We start from the raw sequence: 22,531 nt of genomic DNA, 5'->3' as shown, positions 1-22,531 counted from the left end.
TACAGTGGCGGCTGGTGACTTAAATAGTTAGGAAGAATGATGGACTTTTTTTATGACATAGGGGATTTTTGAATATGCTTAATAGTTTTTTTTATTGTTTTAAACCATTTCTTTTCTTTCTCCCTGGAGGGGTGTCCTCATGGGAACTAATGCCAAAAACGGACAATAGCTCAAGTATCAACGCGCTAAAGCCAGATTCTACCATTTGGGCGGTAATAGAGCTAAGCATAGCTTTGTGAAAGTAGGGCAAAAATCGCAATTCCACTTCTACTGCACTTGACTAACACTTCCGTGAAGTTACACAGTAGTCAATTAGGCAACGCAAACCCACTAGCTGACCTTTTTGGTAATACAGTAGACCGATGTACACGATGCGTCAGGGCCTCTATTCTGACGGTGTTACTTAACACCGCATTCGACTTCCTCTCTATTTGCAGCTGATTTATTCCTTTCATGTGGTTTATCTCCCTCCCTCCATCCTCCCACCCCATACCATGTCCTCTTCTCCCCTCTCCTCTATCCTCATTGCCAGTCCATTTACCCTCGCCGGGCACAGTGGAAATGGCTTTGGCCCGTCCTCTCCCCCCTTTTTTCACATTATTCACGGCCTTTGTTGTGCCTCATCCTCATTCTACCCCATTCTGCCCTCGTCCTTTGTGCAGAGGAAACATATTTCATTTAATGTGTGTACTTTTTCAATGGAGCGACGATGAGGTGGATCAAAGTGAGGGTTTAGCATTTGATTTGGACTGATATGGACATGAGGATGAATGTAGGCTAGGGCCATGGATGACCCAGATTGGTTATCTACAGTGCCTTCAGAAAGTATTCATACCCCTTGACTTATTCCACTTTTAGTTGTGTTACAGCCCTTTTCCATCTGTTTGACAAATAATGGCGCTTTCTACTAGAGGAGTAGCTACATCGTGGGTATGCCGAGATAGCGGCTAAATACACTCACAATGTGGATGTCGCTCGGCCCGCAGTGACTGTGAAAAACGTAAAATAGTTTGCACATATGGCTCTCAAACCAGGTACAGAATATGCCCCACCACATTTGATATGATTGGTGGAAGAAACCATGGCGCTCCGCAACGTGTTCACCACATTGTCCTGAAGGCCTAGACTGGTCCACTAAGGCCTCCCAGAGGCCAAGCCCGAAGCTGGAGGCGGTGCGGGTCCGGATGCCACAGTGTCCCCCCAGCCTGAAGAGAAGGTCGGGCCTCAGGGTCAACTGCCATGGGGTCCCAGAGAGGAGAGACAACAGAAGGCTGAACCATGGTAGTCTCAGCCAGCATGGAGCTATCAAGAGCAGCTGGTGACCAATCAAGATGACCCTGTCTAGCATAGCTGTGATCAGGGAAAATGGTCGTAAAGCGGCATTGCCGGCCAATCGTGGGCGAGGGCGTCCAGACCCATCGGGACTGACATCGAGAACCAGCTGGGACAGTGAGTGTTCTCTGAAATGCAAACAGGTCCACCTGTGCTCTCCCAAATCTTTCCCAAAGCTGTAGCACCAACTGAAGGTGTAGACTCTATAGTCCCTCCCCCGGCAGGCCCGGATATGTGCTGCTTGTAGCGATGGCAAGCGTGTCTGGGCCCACGGCAAGAGCTCCCGAGCCATTGGATCAGGAAATGCTGTCCTACCAAGTAGGGCTGGAACTGTTGAAGGCAGGTAGCCTAGTGGTTAAGAGCGTTGGGCCAGTAACCAAAATGTTGCTGGTTCGAATCCCCAAGCCGACTAATTGAAACATGTGCCATTGAGCAAGGCATTAATCCTAATTGCTCCTGTAAATCGCTCTGGAGAAGAGCGTCTGCTAAATGACTAAAATGTAAACGTTTAAGAACTAGGCGAACCACCCTGAGCTCCAGCACATTGATGTGTTGACCCCTCCATGGGGGGCTCCAGCGGCCGCTGGCCGCCATGCCTCTGAACACGGCACCTCAACCCGTCAGAGAGGCTTCTGCAGTGGACTCTGATCAGGCTCACCCCCTTTAACAAGAAGGAACGGGATAGCCACTTCGATAGGGTCCTCAAACATGCAGTCATCACCAACAGTTGACGGTGTCTGTGTTGTTTTGGGTGCCAGCCATGGGAGTTGAACCATCGCTGGAGTGGCCTGATGGAGAATGCCCAGCAGAACCAACAGTGAAGCCACCGTCAGTAGGCACTCGTAACACCGACATGGCTCGTCCGAGGCGGAAACTGCTGAGGTAGGATAGGATTATGTTACTCTCACCTGAGGGAGACGTGTCCTCATGAGAGCCGAGTCTATGGACATCTTGAGGTAGATCACCTTCTGTGAGGGGGTCAGGTGACTATTCTCCTCGTGTAGGGTGAGGCCTAGAACTTGAATGTGGTTCAAGAGGGTCTTCATGTCCGTTGTGGCCTGTTTCCTGGATGGGGCAGACTATCCAATCGTCCAGGTAAGGCAGTTACTCCTCCAGCAGAATGTGCCACCACAGCAAAAGGCAAAGGCCGGTGGGCCGAAATGCTGCAGTAACAGTGTCGACCATGCAATGTGAGAGTCCAGTCGGATAGGCCTTGGCCCAGAACTCTCACCATAGTAAACGAAAACTGATAAAGCTTAAAGCATTGAAAAGTGTCCATTGCCCTAACCGGGCACAACACATCACCTGCAACAGCGAGAGGGGCATATGTGGACAACTGTAATGGCCGGTTAACGTGTCTGTGAGACAGAACCCTTGGCCAGCATAAGGGGTTAGGATGTAGGTTGACACCCCTTCATCTGAACTAATTCATTAACATTCAGTCAACCATGGCATCAACACTAGAAGACCCTAAGACATTTGAGGCGCCAGAATTATAGCGGTGGCCAGCATCGGAATTAGAGTTCGTAGCCTTCCATCACTGTATTCAGTGCCCATGGGGACTCTCTCAGATTGGCCTTTGGGTCTATGAGAAGCTGCCAATGCCAGTGGCAAGCACCTCAGGATGACTGCAGAGTGCCACCCTTCTTAGACGCAGTTCGCTGCCTGTGGGCAGGGACACCTCGCATTTCTCAAGGCAAAAAGCCATACTGGAAATGGTAGTTTCGCTCTGTGGGAAGAAGAGATGGGTAGTGTATACCCTGTGTAACCGGTGTGAAATGGCTAGCTAGTTAGCGGTGCGCACTAATAGCGTTTCAATCGGTGACGTCACTCGCTCTGAGACCTTGAAGTAGTTGTTTCCCTTGCTCTGCAAGGGCCGCGGCTTTTGTGGAGCGACGGGAAACGGTGCTTCGAGGGTGACTGTTGTCGATGTGTGCAGAGGGTCCCTGGTTCAAGCCCAGGTAGGGGCGAGGAGAGGGACGGAAGCAGCACTGTTACATACCCTGCACTGTAACAACATACCCTGCACTGTAATATGGCAACCCCAGCTACACACTGCGTAAGACCAGCAGTGTAATCTAGACATTTTGTGAGTTTCTAAGGGAAACTAGGACAGTTACTGTCTGTACTGTAAAGTAATGTAACAGAACTATAGTAAACACAACTATATACGTAAACCCTCAGTGTAATATAGTTGAGTGGTGAGTTTCCATGGGAAACTAGCTAGGATAGTTACTGAATGTACTGTAAAGTAGTGTAACAGAAACTATCGAGCACCAACCCAGCTACGCACTGTGTGACAAACAGCAGTGTAATAGAGCTGTAATGTGAGTTTCCAGGGGAAACTAGGATAGTTACTGTCTTAACTGTAAGTACAAAAGGAAAACTAGTAACTCCAGCTACACACTGTGCAAGACCGCAGTGTAATAGATGAAAAGTGACTGGAAACTAGCATAGTTACTGTATGTAGCCTACTGTAAGTAGTGCAACAGAAAAACTATAGTAAATCCAGCTACATACTGTGTGAAAAAAACAGTGGTGTAATAGAGCTGTCAGTTTTCAATTAAGGGATAGTTACTGTCTGTACTGTAAAGTAGTGCATCAGAACTATAGTAAACACAGCTATGCACTGAAACCCTCAGTACAATAAAGCTGAGATGTGAGTTTCCATAGGAAACGATGATAGTTACTCTCTGTACTGTAAAATAGTGTAACAAAAACTATCGCAACCCAGCAACTGTGTGAAAAAAAACACCAGTGTAATCTCACTATGGTTGGGCCAACATAAACTCAGCCCAATAGTTGTAAATTAAGCCAACAGTGTAATACTACTGTGTCTATAGTATACACAATACTGTATGATAGTATAGAATGGGACCTACAGTATCAGCCTTAGTCTCATACCCTATCTAAAGGAGAGGAGACGTGAATGGCTGTACCTTTTCCTTGTGGAAATAATTAAGCCAACAGTGTAATATACTATGTTTATAGTAAACACTGCGCAATACTGTATAATAGTAAAGATTGATGGTCACTTCTCGTTAAGCTAGCTACTTTGCATAGCTCGTTCACCGTGGAGAACACAAGAGTCTAGGCAAGATGGCTGCGCCCTGTGAGAGATGAAACGCGGTGCGCCTTGCGACACCTAGTTCACTCTCAGGGGAGATCTGCAAGCCCGTTGGAGCGAAACATACCCAGTCTCCCGATCTTGCGGGATAGGCGCAGTCCCCGAACCCGAAGGCTAAAACCGGGAGGGTTCTGGTGGACAGACAAGTCACACAGACAACTAAGACAAACCCTCAGCACCGGGGGGACTGCGCCTATCCCGCAAGATCGGGATGTAGCTCAGTTGATAGAGCATGGCGTTTGCAACGCCAGGGTTGTGGGTTCGATTCCCACAGGGGGTATGAAAAAATAATAATGTATGCACTAACTAACTGTAAGTCGCTCTGGATAAGAGCGTCTGCTAAATGACGTAAATGTAAATGTAAATGTAATACTGGTGGACCAAACCGAGGGTCACCCAGGTTGGTACACTGTCACAAGTAATAAAAATAAGGACGAAACCCAAACGGGATGGCACAAGCCAAACCGAGTGGGAGGACAGCAGAGCACACTGATGGAGAGGCTAGCTAGCTTTGCCAAGCTATTGAATAGCTGCGGGTATACTTCTGCGCTTATACACTCTAAAATAGAGCTCTTACCAAGTGAATCCTCTCTGGAATGAGCAGAGAAAAGGAAGAGGAGGGAGTAGTGCGGCAGCAGCTATTTAAGGGGGTCAGCCGCAGCACTACCCGGTACACAGGACTAATCTCAAATTCTTACTCAGAATGTATCCTGCCGCACGGAAGGATACCATATTGGAGTGATCCACTATAGTACTACATAACAAGCTGTTATGTCACGCCCGTCTAACAGTCCACCTGCCTCCCATTATACATCTAGAGAAAGCCACAGGAGACAAACATAACTCACTCCATATTCAACACTCTGAGCAAAGTACCACCAAATCAATAGGCCTACATCCCACCTTCTACCTACGTACCTCACACATCCATATTTCAGTGTGTGTGTGTGTGCGTGCACTACGATATGAAAATCCACATTTATAGAGCTCTTCATTTTAAATGGCTTGTCGCTGGCATTTGAATATGTCAGAAAAGGTCAGCGCAGTCAAAAGTCAATGTGATGATACACGCTGATGATCGTTAGCGAGATCCTTACAACTTGACCAAAACGGCTCCGCACGTGCATTTTCATGCGCCATCGTGCGCATGTTGATTTTGTCTGTCCCCACCAGACGCATTCATGACACCCAGGTTAAAATACCAAAACCAGGCCTCCCGAGTGGCGCAGCGGTCTAAGGCACTGCATCGTAGTACTAGAGGCGTCATACAGACCCAGGTTCGATCCCAGGCTGTGTCGCGGCCGGCCGCGACCGGGAGATACATGAGGCGGCGCGCAATTGGCCCAGCGTCATCCGGGTTAGAGGAGGGTTTGGCCGGCCGGGATGCCCTTGTCCCATCGCGCTCTAGCGACTCCTTGTGGCAGGCCGGGCGCATGTACACTGACTTCGGTCGCCAGTTGTACGGTGTTTCCTCCGACACATTGGTGCGGCTGGCTTCCGGGTTAAGCGAGCAGTGTGTCAAGAAGCAGTGCGGCTTGGCGGGGTCGTGTTTCGGAGGACGCATGGATCTCGACCTTTGCCTCTCCCGAGTCCGTACGGGAGTTGCAGCGATGGGACAAGACTGTAACTACCAATTGGATTTCACGAAATTGGGGAGAATAAGTTTCTATTTTACCTGAAATGCATATGGTCCTTTTTTTATGGATCTTTGTAGAATTTTGAACAATTTTCAGTCATACAAAGTATTGTGTTCTCTACTGTATCCACAGATAAAAGGGCAACCCTAGTTAGTTTTTAGTTAGTTTTCTTTGATAAATCTCTCCTCGATCATCTTTGAATCAACCACGTGCATTAGTATGCTCATGAAAACCAATGAGGAGATGGGAGAGGCGGGACTTGCAGCGCATAAAGCGTCTAAATTAGAACCAAATTCATATTTTAGCGCCTGGCTACGCCGACGCCCGATTGGATGAAATTATTGAATGACGTGTGTGCATTTATTTTGCAACACTCGCGCACCCAACGTGGCCGGTCTAGTCAGCATGTTAGTGTACGGCTAACAAGCGAGCAGCGGGTAGTCTTTGGCCGGAACTGGCCTGAATATGGAGAGGGAGAGGTTGTTGGGTCACGAAAACATCTACCAGAAAAAGTCTTAAAAGGTATTAGAAATACATCAAAACACAATAATGTTGAAGTAAAGACCCCTGCCAACTAATATCAACACTTACATTTAGTTTGGGATATTTTGTTTGCTTTCTGTAAGTTTAAGAAACATTGCCTTGTGCTTTGAAATTCTGTTACCAAAAACCCACATGTCTTTAAGATAGTTTCTAATTTCTCTCCTTCATGAGGAGGGAGGATACTGAAAGTTCACAGAAGTAACAAGTTAAGGTAGACCTATCAATTCGTTTATAGTGTTTTTACTGATATAAATATTGTTTATGAATTATTAAGAGATTAAAACTCGAAATTCTGTTACCAAATCAGTAACAGAATTTCTGAAAAATCGGTAACAGGATTTCTGCAATTGAATTGGCTACAATGGGAAATCATAGTAGTCACAAACCACAGTTGGGTCATCTGCTACTGTCCTCCCTTCCACTGGCATACTGTTATGCTCAGCTGATAATCTTTTTCATTCTCTTCCTGTCATCTGGTGGTGAAAGCAAGAGCGTGGACCACCCCCCTCTCTCGCTTTCGCTCTCGCTCTCGCTCCAATTAATGTCACCAAAGTTTCACTTAACTGAAATTTGGACCAGCCTTGATTTCAACATCCACAGACTTCTGGACCGGCCTTCGTTTGGCCCAAACATAGACGTCCATGATTGGTTTTGATTTGGTCCGTTCCGGACCGGACCAAAGATGAACCAATCATAGACATCTATGTTTCACAAGTTTGGACACCACAGTACAGTACAATACATTACAGTAGAGTACAGCACAGTAAAGAAAGGTAGAGTATATTTCAGTACAGTACGGTCCTGAACTATACTGTAAAGTAGACTAGAATAAAGTGGAGTAGTGTTCAGTACAGTACACAGTAGAGCACACTAGCTACACTGTCCCGTGTAGGTCAGGTTGTAGAGCATGGTGCTTGCAACGCCAGGGTTGTGGGTTCGTTTCCCACGGGGGACCAGTATGAAAAAATGTATGCACTCACTAACTGTAAGTCGCTCTGGATAAGAGCGTCTGTTAAATGACTCAAATGTAAATGTAAAATGTGTTGAGTACACTAATGTACTGTACTGAACTATACTCTACTGTGCTGAATTCTACTGTACTGAATTATACTCTACTTGACTATACTGTACTGAACTCTACTCTACAGTGCTGTACTTTACTGTACTCTACTGATCTCTACTGTGCTGTACTTTGATGTTCAAACTTGTGAAACATAGATGTCTATGATTTAGTTCAGATTTGGTCCAGTCCGGAACAACCAAATGTGGTCTTGTTTGGTGGCGGAGCTCATTACAATAATAGCCAGTGTGTAGAATAATACCCAAATATGCAAAGGAGGATGTTGCATATTTATACCTTTGTGTACCTATTTAGGATATATCACCATGAAAATAATGACATTCATATCCATAATTATGTGTAGTACAGATCAGGGACCCATGATGAAATCGTTACTGCAGTTATGTTACCAGGTGTAAATCCACTTCACTTACTGTAGCTGACACCCCATTCTGTCTGCAGACGTCTTTAATCTTTATTCGGAGCAGATATTAATGTTTTTGGAAAACATGGTCACATAAATTCTGGTACCAAACTACTAAAAGTAGTCCTTGTACAGTTGTATGGTTTGTTAATCTTTTAAATCAATGGTTTTTGTTTGGCATACATTTTAAGTGAAAGATCTCAGCGCAATTCTGTCATCTTTAAGCACCTCTATCTCTTGAATGTTTTATCATTCCAAAAAGTCACCTTGTGACCACTTCCACCATGGGCAAACATGTATGAAAAGTTTCATTCAAATCAAAAGGGGTGCAGTCAGAAAGTGATTGAAATCACATGGAAGGAACCAGGTTAGCCCTAGATATATCCGGTTCAGTCCATATGGATTTCTTTCTACCATTATTTATAATCCCAACCCGTAACAAAGAATATTGTATTACTGATTAATGGACACTGAAAGGTCTTCATATATCTATTATCTATTTCAGAAACAGGGAAGTATGACTTAACTTCCTCCAGTTCATATAACTATGCCCTTTTTATGGCTTTTTTCTCACTGGTATTATATACCCTTGCACAGTATTGCTTTCTTAAGATGGCAGTAGGTAGTGGTGTCTAATTCTGTAACGCAAGCTCATGGACTCATTTCTGCGCCAACAGCCACAAAGGAGTATTTTGAAAAGGGCAGTCCCTCCCTCAGGCTACCATGGATACCTTTTTCCGCCGCCACTTTAAGAGGAAGGAGACGGGCTCGCGGGACGAGGAAGAGGTGGAGCTGGACTATTGCTGCAGTAACCGCCGCCCCAGTGTTGCCCTGCCGACCAGTAAGGCTCGCCGGCGCTCTAGCGTGGGCCTCCCCTCGGCCGCTCTGGCCCAACGGCGCCGCTCCAGCGTGCAGCTACAAGGGCTCCCGCTCCCGCTGGCGGGGGGTCACTGTGCGGGGAGCGGCCGGCTAGCCAAGGTGGCCGGCTACGCCAAATCATCCAACGCCAAATCATCCTCTGGCAGCCATGTCCGGAGACGCTCCAGCACCACCACGGTCAGCATGAACCCGCGCTTCGCCGTGAAGCACCGCAAGCTGCGCACCATCGACACCCACCTGCTGGGGCCCTCCATGCTGCTGGCCAGCCTCATCCAGATGACTGAGGAGGAGGAGGGCGGGGGAGAGGGGAGCCTGGGGAATCTGTGCCTGACAGCTGGGGAGCAGCAGGTGGAGATGAGAAGCAGTGGAGGTGGCAGCAGGGCCCTGTCCCGCTCCAGCACCCTACACTCGGACGGCGACAGCAACGACGACCACCACAGTCTTTCCGAGGACAGCCAGCCCTTCGACCCCGATGAGGAGCTCCAGCACCCAGCCGAAGTAGTGGAAGAGGTGGACGTTTCCGACAGGGAAATAGAGGACACTTCCTGGTGGCTTACCCAACATTACCCCTCGCCGCTGGGAGTGGTGGCCGAGAGAGTCTCCTCATCTCGGCCCCTCATACGCGCCCCCCGCTGCCTGCGGAGAAACTCGTCACGCCTCTCACCGGGTGAGGCCACGCCATACGGCCGCTACTGCGGGCGCTCCAGACAGATAAGGCAGCGGCGAATCTCTACCATCTCCAAAGCAGGCAGCCCCTGGCCAGGGAGGGGGCTTCCACTGCCCAACCGCCGGAGCTCAACCGTCTACCTCAGCCACCCCGCCTTTTGCAGGAGCCACTCAGCAAGTTCACTCAGCCCTTCCCTGGGGGCCTACTACGACCCCCGGCTGGAGACATGGAGTGGGTTCCTTCTGTATGTAGTTAATTACCTCCATCAGACAGGGTCCCGTCTTTGTTAATGTTCTTCCATCGTAACAGCTGAGTGAATCTGTGGTAGCAAGCTGCTTTGTGTTGTTTTGTGAGTGACTAGTACTATCTCACTATCCTTTTAATTTGAGGAGGAACGTTGTGTTTTTTTGTGATCGGTTGTTGAGAAACGTGTGTTGATCGTTGTGAGTGAGTGACAATGCTCATAACTCCTGTGGTGATATTTTCTAAGGCAAACATTTGTGACATAGGTTAGGCCTATCCAAAAGACCCCAAAACCCACCTCTTTTGTTTAAATGCTAACAAATATTCCCTAGTTCTTATGCTATAATGAACCTGCCCCAAATCAGATGTACTCCTCATATGAGCTGTCATGTCATTCTCATTCCTCAGCCCATAATGACAACCTCCATAGAGCTAACTCAATAGCGACACTGCTAACAAAGTAGCGCTAGCTGGTTGGAGCTGAGTAACACACTGCTACAGCATTGATCTCCTAGTTAGCATTGCTAGGCTCTCTACCAGTCTTAAAGGCGGGAGGGCCTGAGACATAGGTCTCGATAGTGACAAATGGACTGACTATCAGTAGTGTTGGTCAAACATGTTCGTATGATAGCTGAGGAGGTAGATCCAGTGTGAAAACACAGACACGCACACAGGGGCACACACAGACACACACACACACAAATACACACACACATAGGTGGGGTCACAGAATCATGCCTATAAATGTGTTTCAGTGGTTTGATGAAATGTATATGGTCTTGATGTTGATCAATGTTCGATTGGATTTCTGAAAGGTCAATTGAATGTACAGTATGGTGAAATAGTAATAGTAAATAGTAAAACTTCAAGCAAATTAAATACATTTCTCTGCTGCCTGCAGTTTAAACAAAAAAATAGGTTTGACATCACAGCCTTGGGTGTTGTATTGTACTGTACTGCAGATCCTTTTAAAAGGCTTGATTATTTCTCGTTTTGTTTAATTGTTTCAGGAAAGCTATCGCTAAGTCAGGCCTCCAGCACTTGGCAGCCCAGCCCAGTGCCCCAGGCAAGACTGACCCACTTCGAGAGAACTGCAACACTGTCGACTGGAGTGTGAGTATAGCCTCCGGTGTATAACGGTTTAGAAAGGTCCCATTCAAGGCCGCTACAGCAGAGATTCCAGAAATAGCACATGTGGGCCTTTTCTTGTTACAGAAATGCTATGGTGAAGATTTGCTTAGTTGTGTGTGTTCACACAGGTTTTAGACAAATGGGGAGACAAAAATAGGTGAAATGAGACAAAAAGAGGTGAAATGGGGAGACAAAAGAGGTGAAATGGGTGTCGCTGCCCAACCAAACATACAGTAGCATTTTCATCTGAGATAAAAACTGAAAACTGGTGACATTTGTCCAACCTTTATAATGTGGATAAATTACTTCCATATTATCTTCTCTGTCCTCCCAGGATAATGCCCAGTTTGGGGACCATATCTGGTTTGAGACCAGTGTCTCAGGAGACGTCTGTTACGTTGGAGAGCAGTACTGCATCACAAAGACAATGGTGAGCCTTCACTACAATTGTACTGTACTAGGATAGAATGCTGTGTTTGAGCACCCTCTGTTATTCACAGAAATACTCATCTGCATGATATAATTTATAAAAGTATATTTTAGATTATTGAGACTGTTACAGTAGTACATTATTGCAGCATTCTTTTGGGTACATTTTCAATAGAATATGTTTTCTAATGATTTACAGTGAGGGAAACAAGTATTTGATCCCCTGCTGATTTTGTACGTTTGCCCACTGACAAAGACATGATCAGTCTATAATTTTAATGGTAGGTTTATTTGAACAGTGAGAGACAGAATAACAACAAAGAAATCCAGAAAAACGCATGTCAAAAATGTTATGAATTGATTTGCATTTTAATGAGGGAAATAAGTATTTGACCCCTCTGCAAAACATGACTTAGTACTTGGTGGCAAAACCCTTGTTGGCAATCACAGAGGTCAGACGTTTCTTTTAGTTGGCCACCAGGTTTGCATACATCTCAGGAGGGATTTTGTCCCACTTTGCAGATCTTCTCCAAGTCATTAAGGTTTCGAGGCTGACGTTTGGCAACTCGAACCTTCATCTTCCTCCACAGATTTTCTATGGGATTAAGGTCTGGAGACTGGCTAGGCCACTCCAGGACCTTAATGTGCTTCTTCTTGAGCCACTCCTTTGTTGCCTTGGCTGTGTGTTTTGGGTTATTGTCATGCTGGAATACCCATCCACGACCCATTTTCAATGCCCTGGCTGAGGGAAGGAGGTTCTCACCCAAGATTTGACGGTACATGGCCCCGTCCATCGTCCCTTTGATGCGGTGAAGTTGTCCTGTCCCCTTAGCAGAAAAACACCCCCAAAGCATAATGTTTCCACCTCCATGTTTGACGGTGGGGATGGTGTTCTTGGGGTCATAGGCAGCATTCCTCCTCCTCCAAACACGGCGAGTTGAGTTGATGCCAAAGAGCTCGATTTTGGTCTCATCTGACCACAACACTTTCACCCAGTTCTCCTCTGAATCATTCAGATGTTCATTGGCAAACTTCAGACGGGCCTGTATATGTGCTTTCTTGAGCAGGGGGACCTTGCGGGCGCTGCAGGATTTCAGTCCTTCACGGCGTAGTGTGTTACCAATTGTTTTCTTGGTGACTATGGTCCCAGCTGCCTTGAGATCATTGACAAGATCCTCCCATGTAGTTCTGGGCTGATTCCTCACCGTTCTCATGATCATTGCAACTCCACGAGGTGAGATCTTGCATGGAGCCCCAGGCCGAGGGAGATTGACAGTTCTTTTGTGTTTCTTCCATTTGCGAATAATCGCACCAACTGTTGTCACCTTCTCACCAAGCTGCTTGGCGATGGTCTTGTAGCCCATTCCAGCCTTGTGTAGGTCTACAATCTTGTCCCTGACATCCTTGGAGAGCTCTTTGGTCTTGTCCATGGTGGAGAGTTTGGAATCTGATTGATTGATTGCTTCTGTGGACAGGTGTCTTTTATACAGGTAACAAGCTGAGATTAGGAGCACTCCCTTTAAGAGTGTGCAACTAATCTCAGCTCGTTACGTGTATGAAAGACACCTGGGAGCCAGAAATCTTTCTGATTGAGAGGGGGTCAAATACTTATTTCCTTCATTAAAATGCAAATCAATTTATAACATTTTTGACATGCGTTTTTCTGGATTTTTTTGTTGTTATTCTGTCTCTTACTGTTCAAATAAACCTACCATTAAAATTGTAGACTGATCATTTCTTTGTCAGTGGGCAAATGTACAAAATCAGCAGGGGATCAAATACTTTTTTCCCTCACTGTGTTAATGTGGCGTGCAAAGCAGCCACACTTTAAATATTGTACCACTTATTTCTGACTTATAGTTATTATTTTTTATAACGCTACTCCTCGTACACCGTTTAAGCTAGAAACACCATTCAAAATGTAAAACGTGCAGACTGGTCTTGAATAGTGTGATTGTATACAACTATTTGATTATATTTATAGTTTTTAAACTTTTATTAAACTTCATCCACTTTCATGGGATTTCTTCAACATTCTAAAGCTTCCATTGACATCACGACTTCAACATTCCATTCACTGTGAATGCAACTTTTGACACAAATCAGCTCCTTTGACCACTTTCCCAACAAGTTAGACAAAAGGTTAGAGAATATGAATCTTCCTCTACTTCTCTGCTATTCAAATCTTAAATCAGGTAAATAATATTTTCTACCAGTCTAACAGCTGTTTTAGCAACCGCGTCAACATTTTCGATTTTTGTTTATAAACAACTGATATTTTTACTACTTTCCCGACAAGTTAGACAAAAAGTTTGAGGGTATGACATCTTGGTCTACTTCTCTGTTATTCAAATCTGAAATCACAACAGAATTATCTTCTACCAATCAAAAGTTACAGCTGTTTGTTAGAGTTTAAAGCGACAATAGCTAGCCAACGTCAGCTAACAGCCCTCATGTCTCGTTATTGAGCAGCCCAAACGGAGCCATTGCTATGGATACCAATGCATTTCAATGGCAGAAATGGGCCATAGACTAGAATGGTAAAAGATTTGTGATATTATATATACTTTTTGAACTATAACCATAAAATATGTGCATAAATTAAAATGGGTTTGAATGAGAACCATAGCAATACAGAGGTAGCTATTCCAAATGGTCCTGCTCCTTGTCCAATTAAGCTACACTGAACAGAAATATAAAAACAACATGTAAAGTGTTGGTCCCATGTTTCATGAGCTGACATAAAAGATCCCAGAAATGTTCCATAAGCACAAAAAGCTTATTTATCTCAAATTTTGTGCACAAATTTGTTTACATCCCTGTTAAATTTCTCCTTTGCCAAGATAATCCATCCACCTGACAGGTGTGGCATATCAAGAAGGTGATTAAACAGCATGATCATTACACCGGTGCACCTTGTGCTGGGGACAATAAAAGGACACTCTAAAATGTTCAGTTTTGTCACACAACACAATGCCACAAGTTTTGAGGGAGCGTGCAATTGGCATGCTGACTGCAGGAATGTCCACCAGAGCTGTTCCCAGAGAATGTAACGTTGTTTTAGAGAATTTGGCAGTACGCCCAACCGGCCTCACAATCGCAGACCACGTGAACCCATGCCAGCCCAGGACCTCCACATCTGGCTTCTTCACCTGTATTTATGTCTGTAGTAAAGCCATTTTGTGGGGAAAAACACATTCTAATTGGCTGGGCCTGGCTCCCCAGTGGGTAGGACTATGCCCTCCCAGGGCCACCCATGGCTACACCTCTGCCCAGTCATGTGAAATCCATAGATTAGGGCCTAATTTATTTATTTCAATTGACTGATTTCCTTATATGAATTGTAACTCAGTAAAATCTTTGAAATTGTTGCATGTTGCGTTTATATTTTTGTTCATTATACAAGACCAACTTTAAAACATTCAGGCTATCCTAACATCAAATTCTTTAAAATGTTGATAAACTATAACTATATAAATAGGCATAGAATTGCATAAAATAACTCACCAACAGTAAAGCTTGAACCTTTTAAGCTAGATACACCAAACCAACTTTCACATGTTCAGGCTATCCTAACTTCAAATTCTTAAAAACTTGTATCAACTATAACTATAGAAATTTGCATAAATTAGTGTATAATAACCCACCAACAGTAACTCTTGAACCGTTCAAGCTAGATACACCAAATCAACTTTCACATGTTCAGGCTATCCTAACTTCAAATTCTTAAAAACTTGTATCAACTATAACTATAGAAATTTGCATAAATTAGTGTATAATAACCCACCAACAGTAACTCTTGAACCGTTCAAGCTAGAGACACCAAATCAACTTTCACATGTTCAGGCTATCATACCCACTTCCACAAACATACTTTTAAAGAGCTGAAGCAAGTCACACAATTTTCTTCATGGAAGATGACCATCTGGTTTATTATTAGTATTTTCCAAATAAAGATAAATATTCTCTCTGTGATTCTACCACAGCAAAAGTCAGTGGCGAGGAAAAAATGTGCTGGCTGCAAAATAGCAGTCCACACCATGTGTATCGAGCAGCTAGAAAAGGTAAGTGACTATAAACTTGATCAATTATTAGATTATACTTATACAACATAACCAGGAATATTTATGTTTTTGACCAATGTTATTGTATTTTCTCTCCACAGATAAATTTTAGATGTAAGCCATCGTTTAGGGAACCCGGATCTCGAAACATTCGAGAGGTCAGTATCTTTCTGGTACCGGCACCACGTTATCTTTGTTTCTCTCCAAGTTATTTGTTCGTTGACTGTATTTCTGTCTCACTCATTCTAACTGATTCAGTCTACTTTAGTCAATTTCAGTCTCAATAATTTCAAAGCAGCTTTGGGTGACACAGAAGTCTTCTGTATTGTACATTATGATTTGTAATGTGACGTTGACTCAACAATGTTTCCTAAATTCCAGCCCAACGTTGTCCGTCACCATTGGGTCCACAGGAGGCGACAGACTGGGAAGTGTCGACAGTGTGGGAAGGTCAGTGAGAACCATTCACCAACCATAGATTCACATACAGTGCCTTCAGAAAGTATGCACACCCCTTTACTTTTCCGACATTGTTGTGTTACAGTCTGAATTTAAAATTGATTAAAATGAGATGTTGTGTCACTGGCCTACACACAATACCCCATAATTTGTTTTTACACATTCATTAAAAATGAAAAGCTGAAATGTCTTGAGTCAATAAGTATTCATCCCCTTTGTTATGGCAAGCCTAAATAAGTTCAGGAATAAAAATGTGCTTTACAAGTCACATAATAAGTTGCATGGGCTCTCTCTGTGTGCAATAATAGTGTTTAACATGATTTGTTTATGACTACCTCATCTCTGTACCCAACAATTATCTGTAAGGTCCCTCAGTCGAGCAGTGAATTTCAAACACAGATTCAACCAGAAAGACCAGGGAGGTTTTCCAAAGCCTCTCAAAGAAGGGCACCTATTGGTAGATGGGTAAAAAAGAAGACATTAAATATCCCTTTGAGCGTGGTGATGTTATTAATTACACTTTGGATGGTGTCTCTATACACCCAGTCACTACAAAGATATAGGCGTCCTTCCTAACTCAGTTGCAGGAGAGGAAGGAAACCACTCAGGGATTTCACCATGAGGCTAATGGTGACTTTAAAACAGTTACAGAGTTTAATGGCTGTTATAGGAGAAAACTGAGGATGAATCAACAACAGTGTAGTTACTCCACAATACTAATCTAAATGACAGGGTGAAAAGAAGGAAGCCTGTACAGAATAAAAAATATTCCAAAACTGCAAAAAAAATGTGGCAAAGAAATTAACTTTATATCCTGAATACAAAGCGTTATGTTTGGGGCAAATCCAACACAACACATCACTGAGTACCACTCTTCATATTTTCAAGCATGGTGGTAGCTGCATCAGGTTATGGATATGCTTGTCATCGACAAGGACTAGGGAGTTTTTTAGGATAAAAAGAAACGGAATAGTGTGAAGCACAGGCAAAATCCTAGAGGAACACCTGGTTCAGTCTGCTTTCCAACAGACACTGGGAGAAAAATCACCTTTTAGCAGGACTATAACCTAAAACACAAGGCCAAATATACACTGGAGTTGCTTACCAAGACAACATAGAATGTTCCAGAGTGGCCTAGTTACAGTTTTGACTTAAATCTGCTTGAAGATCTATGGCAAGACTTGACAATGGAAAAAAATCTAATTAATCCATTTTGAATTCAGGCTGTAACACAACAAAATTTGGAATAAGTCATGGGGTGTGAATACTTTTTAAAGCACTGTATACAGTGAGCTCCAAAAGTATTGGGACAGTGACACATTTTTTGTCTCTGTACTCCAGCACTTTGGATTTTTATTTTTTTATTTTACCTTTATTTAACTAGGCAAGTCAGTTAAGAACTAATTGTTATTTACAATGACGGCCTACACCGGCCAAACCCGGACGACACTGGGCCAATTGTGCGCCGCCCTATGGGACTCCCAATCACGGCCGGTTGTGATACAGCCTGGAATCGAACCAAGGGGTCTGTAGTGACGCCTCAAGCACTGAGATGCAATGCCTTAGACCGCTGCGCCACTCGGGAGCCCATAAATTATACTATGAGGTCATCTTTAATTGTAGGGTATTTTCATCCATATCGGGTGAACCAAAATTACAGCACTTTTTGTACATTGCCCCTTCATTTTAGTGGACCAAAAGATTTGGGACAAATTCACTTATATGTGTACTTGTTGGATGCTGTTTATTTTGGTTGTGTTTCAGATTTCTTTGTTCTCAATAGAAATGAATGGTAAATAATATATTGTGTCATTTTGAGGTCACTTTTACTGTAAAGAAGAATAGAAAATGTTTCTAAACTTACAGATAGTCCTAAATGATTTGTGAATAATGATAAGTGAGAAAGTTACAAATATCATACCCCCAAGACAAGCATTTTTTGGGGAGGGTATGATATTTGTGCATCTGTAACTTTACACTCATCATTATTGACTATTCATTCAGGACTATCCGTAATCATGTAGAGTCACAAGCTTAATGTAATCATTGCGTGCTAGGAATATGGTACCAAATACAAAACTTTTGACTACTTTAATACACATATAAGTGAATTTGTTCCAATACTTTTGGTCCCCTTTTAAATTTGGGGACTATGTACAAAAAGTGCTGTAATTTCTAAATGGTTCACCTGATATGAATGAAATTAAAGCTTACAGTTTGTACTCATCGTAATAATCATTTCAAATCCAAATTTCTGGAGTACAGAGCCAAAACAACAAAACATTTGTCACTGTCCCAATACTTTTGGAGCTCACTCTACAGTACAGGTGTCCAACTCATTCCACGGAGGAACGAGTGGCTGTGGGTTTCCGCTCCTCCCTTGTACTTGATTAAAGGAATGAAGGTCACTAATTAGTAAGGAACTCCCCACACCTGGTTGTCTAAGGTTTAATTGAAAGGAAAAACCAAAAACCTGCAGACACTAGGCCCTCCATGGAATGAGTTTGACACCCCTGCTCTACGGATACTGAAGTACTGCAAACTATTTAGAGCTGTCTTAATGCAAATTTGTAAAATGTTACTTATTCCTCTACAGGGTTTCCAACAGAAGTTCTCATTCCATAGTAAAGAGATTGTTGCAATCAGCTGTTCTTGGTGCAAACAGGCAGTAAGTACCAGCAGTCCATAGACTGTATCAACTGTTACAGCCGGTCCCGATTCACACCCAACCCTTTTCCCTTGGCCCTAACTCTTCGATGTTTGCATATCTGAAGGGTCTGGATAGGTATAAGCAGTTTAGTGGTCGAGCTTCCACTGTTTTTCTTACACATTACAGTTCTGCAAACATAGAAACGTTAAGGTCAAGGGGAAGGGATGGGGAGCAAATTGGGACAGACTGACTTTGGGTCAGTTTGAGATGGATATTTCAGGTTGGAGCAGAGAGTGTATCCTGACTTTGGTAACTTTGGTATGGTATTGATTGTTGTACTCTCCTCTGTCCAGTATCACAACAAGGTGACGTGCTTCATGCTACAGCAGATAGAGGAGACTTGCTCGCTGGGAGCTCACGCCTCCGTCATAGTGCCGCCCACCTGGATCATACGGGTCCGCAAACCGCAGGTACTGCAATGATCAACACACACACACAAACACAGTTATGTTGATTCAATGGATGTAATTGTTTGTCTCCTCAGACGTCATTAAAATCAAGTAAAAAGAAGAAACGCACATCTCTGAAAGGAAAACCGAGTAAGAAGGTAGTAGAGGTAAGGAAAATCATATTAACATAAAAACTATTGTGATTATGATAATGTCCTCTTATGTTGTCTCATTTGTTGATGAGAACATTGAGATAACAGAGGCGGCGATCTTCCTGTCTCAACTGTTTTCTCTGCTCCAGGATGGTCGATGGAAGCCCTTCATAGTGAAGCCTGTTCCCTCGCAACTCATGAAACCTCTGCTGGTGTTCGTCAACCCCAAAAGTGGAGGCAACCAGGTGTGTTTGCTCAATATCCACAGCGCCCTTGAAACCACTATGTATGGGGTTGAATCCTTTAGATTTGTCCACACAACTCAAACATACAGTGCATTCAGAAAGTATTCAGAACCCTTGACTTTTACCACATTTTGTTACGTTACAGCCTTATTCTAAAATTGATTAAATAAAAAATTGTCCCCATCAATCTACACACAATACCCCATAATGAAAAAGTGAAAACAGGTTTTTATAAATGTTTGCAAATGTATAAAAAATAAAAAACAGAAATACATTATTTACGTAAGTATTCAGAGCCTTTGCTATGAGACTCGAAATTGAGCTCACGTGCATCCTGTTTACATTGATCATCCTTGAGATCTTTCTACAACTTGATTGGAGTCCACCTGTGGTAAATTCAATTGATTGGACATGATTTGGAAAGGCACCCACCTGTCTATATAAGGTCCCACAGTTGACAGTCCATGTCAGAGCAAAAACCAAGCCATGAGGTCGAAGGAATTGTCTGTAGAGCTCCGAGACAGGATTGTGTCGAGGCACAGATCTGGGGAAGGGTACCAAAATATTTCTGCAGTATTGAAGGTCCCCAAGAACACAGTGGCCTCCATTTATAGTAGAGTGGCCAGACGGAAGCCACTCCTCAGTAAAAGGCACATGACAGCCCGCTTGAAGTTTGCCAAAAGGCACCTAAAGGACTGAGAAACAAGCTTCTCTGGTCTGATGAAATCAAGATTGAACTCTTTGGCCTGAATGCCAAGCGTCACGTCTGGAGGAAACCTGGCACCATCCCTACGGTGAAGCATGGTGGTGGCAGCATCATGGGACTGGGAGACTAGTCAGGATCGAGGGAAAGATGAACGGAGAAAAGTACAGAGAGATCCTTGATGAAAACCTGCTCGAGAGCGCTCAGGACCTCAGGCTGGGGCGAAGGTTCACCTTCCATCAGGACAACGACCCTAAGCACACAGCCAAGACAACGCAGGACTGGCTTCGGGACAAGTCTCTGAATGTCCTTGAGTGGACTTGAACCCGATCGAACATCTCTGGAGAGACCTGAAAATAGCTGTGCAGCAACGCTCCCCATCCAACCTGACAGAGCTTGAGAGGATCTGCAGAGAAGAATGGGAGAAACTCCCCAAATACAGGTGTGCCAAGCTTGTAGCGTCACACCAAAGAAGACTTGAGGCTGTAATCACTGCCAAAGGTGCTTCAACAAAGTATGATATGATATGCCATTTAGCAGACGTTTTTATCCAAAGCGACTTACAGTCATGCGTGCATACATTTTTACGTATGGGTGGTCCCGGGGATCGAACCCACTACCCTGGCGTTACAAGCGCCATGCTCTACCAATTGACCTACAGGGGACCATATGTAACAACATTTACAAGACATTGTAAAGGGTCATTTATATAAATAGTGTAAAGTACTGAGTAAAGGGTCTGAATACTTATGTAAACGTTAATGTGATATTTCAAAAATTGTTTTTGCTTTGTCATTATGGGTTATTGTGTGTAGATTGATGAGAAGAAAAAACAACAACCTATTTAATACATTTTAGAATAAGCCTGTAACGTAACAAAATGTGGAAAAAGTCAAGGGCTCTGAATACTTTCCGAATGCATTGATGTCAATGAGAGAATTACGTTGAAGTTAGAGTTACACTGTCTACATCCCTTAGTTTACGAATGAATTACTGATGATGTCCATGCATTGTGGGACCCAACAGCTTAAACATTACAGTAAATTATTTTAGGTTTGAGAGCGACATATTGGTTAATAATCTCAGACAGGGCTACCTCATCACGTGAATGGGATTCCAAATAAGGCTGTCGCGGTGACTGTATTACCGCCACACTGGCAGTAACGATTCATAACGTAGTTAAATTCCTTGTGACTGTTGGTCACGGTAATCCCATCCAAAACTTCGCAAACGAATGGCGCTGATGGGTAGTCTACCAAATTAGTTAACGGCCTTCGCTAATGGCCTGGTACGCAGCGCTCTATTGTCCCTCTAATCACTTTCTGAACACTTCATGATTGAATTTTAATAATCTGAATTATGAGGACAAGTAAATAATAGATGTTATTGTGATGGTATAGGCAATATTAAATTGATTTATTTAACTTTTTTAAATGTAGGTGTTCCAAAGGCAGCTTGTATGCGTGGAGGCCCGGAGATGCTAAACGTGTTTATGTTAATTATTGGTAAATTACCGTGAGACCGGCAGTCATTTGCATGACAATTACCGGCTGACAAAATTGAGTGACCGCCACAGCCCTAATTCCAAATCACCTCTGCGACACTCATGTCTATTGTTTTCCAGGGAGCCAAGATCATCCAGTCGTTCATGTGGTACCTCAACCCCCGACAGGTGTTTGACCTCACCCAGGGAGGGCCCAAGGAGGGGTAAGAAACACACAGCCGCTGCATTAACAAACCTTAACACTTTGGTCATGTTTACAATGATATTTCAATGTAAGCAGTTGTTGTGTTTTTAATTGGTGTCCCCGGTTGTGTTTTTTCCCCTCAAGGTTGGAAATGTATTCCAAAGTGCCCAACCTGCGGATTTTGGCATGTGGAGGGGATGGAACAGTGAGTACTAGACATCAGAGCTTCACATTAGTAATATTATAATTAATTATTCCTGGAACGTAATGCATATAAGGACTATAAGGAGAGGAGTAGTTCACTGTCTGCCTCTGACTGTGGCATGTGCCATTCAGGAAGTGAATTCTTGTTCTAATTACCTGGTTCGCCAGGTGGGTTGGATCCTGTCTGTCCTGGACCAGCTCCAGTTGAACCCTGCGCCTGCCGTGGCTGTCCTGCCCTTGGGGACGGGGAACGACCTGGCCAGGACTCTCAACTGGGGAGGGGTGAGTGGCTGGCTCACTGTGTGGAACCACACCATGAACTAGGGATTTATCCTAGATTATTAACCATGTAGTTTGGCTCCAGGATGCTGCGTGGTATATACCACGGGTATGATTCAAAATTACTTGTTTACTGTTCTAATTATGTTGGTAACCAGTTTATAAT

General features: G+C 43.8%; 1 protein-coding gene across 1 annotated transcript in view; it reads left to right on the top strand.

Moving 5' to 3' along the window:
- Positions 1-8,846: 8,846 nt before the first annotated feature.
- dgkzb (diacylglycerol kinase, zeta b) overlaps positions 8,847-22,531 on the top strand; it is a gene marked incomplete at its 5' end in the record, with an annotated part of 30,336 nt that continues 16,651 nt past the window's right edge. Inside the window, 13 exons of the mRNA XM_084168757.1 lie at positions 8,847-9,913; positions 10,923-11,025; positions 11,378-11,473; positions 15,459-15,536; positions 15,638-15,694; positions 15,918-15,986; positions 18,592-18,663; positions 18,999-19,115; positions 19,190-19,261; positions 19,396-19,491; positions 21,819-21,901; positions 22,027-22,087; positions 22,255-22,368. Coding sequence (XP_084024883.1) covers positions 8,847-9,913; positions 10,923-11,025; positions 11,378-11,473; positions 15,459-15,536; positions 15,638-15,694; positions 15,918-15,986; positions 18,592-18,663; positions 18,999-19,115; positions 19,190-19,261; positions 19,396-19,491; positions 21,819-21,901; positions 22,027-22,087; positions 22,255-22,368 — 2,085 coding nt within the window. The remainder of the gene's footprint in view (positions 9,914-10,922; positions 11,026-11,377; positions 11,474-15,458; positions 15,537-15,637; positions 15,695-15,917; positions 15,987-18,591; positions 18,664-18,998; positions 19,116-19,189; positions 19,262-19,395; positions 19,492-21,818; positions 21,902-22,026; positions 22,088-22,254; positions 22,369-22,531) is intronic.

This window comes from Coregonus lavaretus (genome assembly GCF_964263955.1).
Source record: "Coregonus lavaretus genome assembly, chromosome: 9".
In the NCBI taxonomy this organism is placed as follows: domain Eukaryota; kingdom Metazoa; phylum Chordata; class Actinopteri; order Salmoniformes; family Salmonidae; genus Coregonus; species Coregonus lavaretus.
Note: the sequence above shows the minus strand (reverse complement) of the source record. Positions and strands in the feature narration are given on the sequence as shown.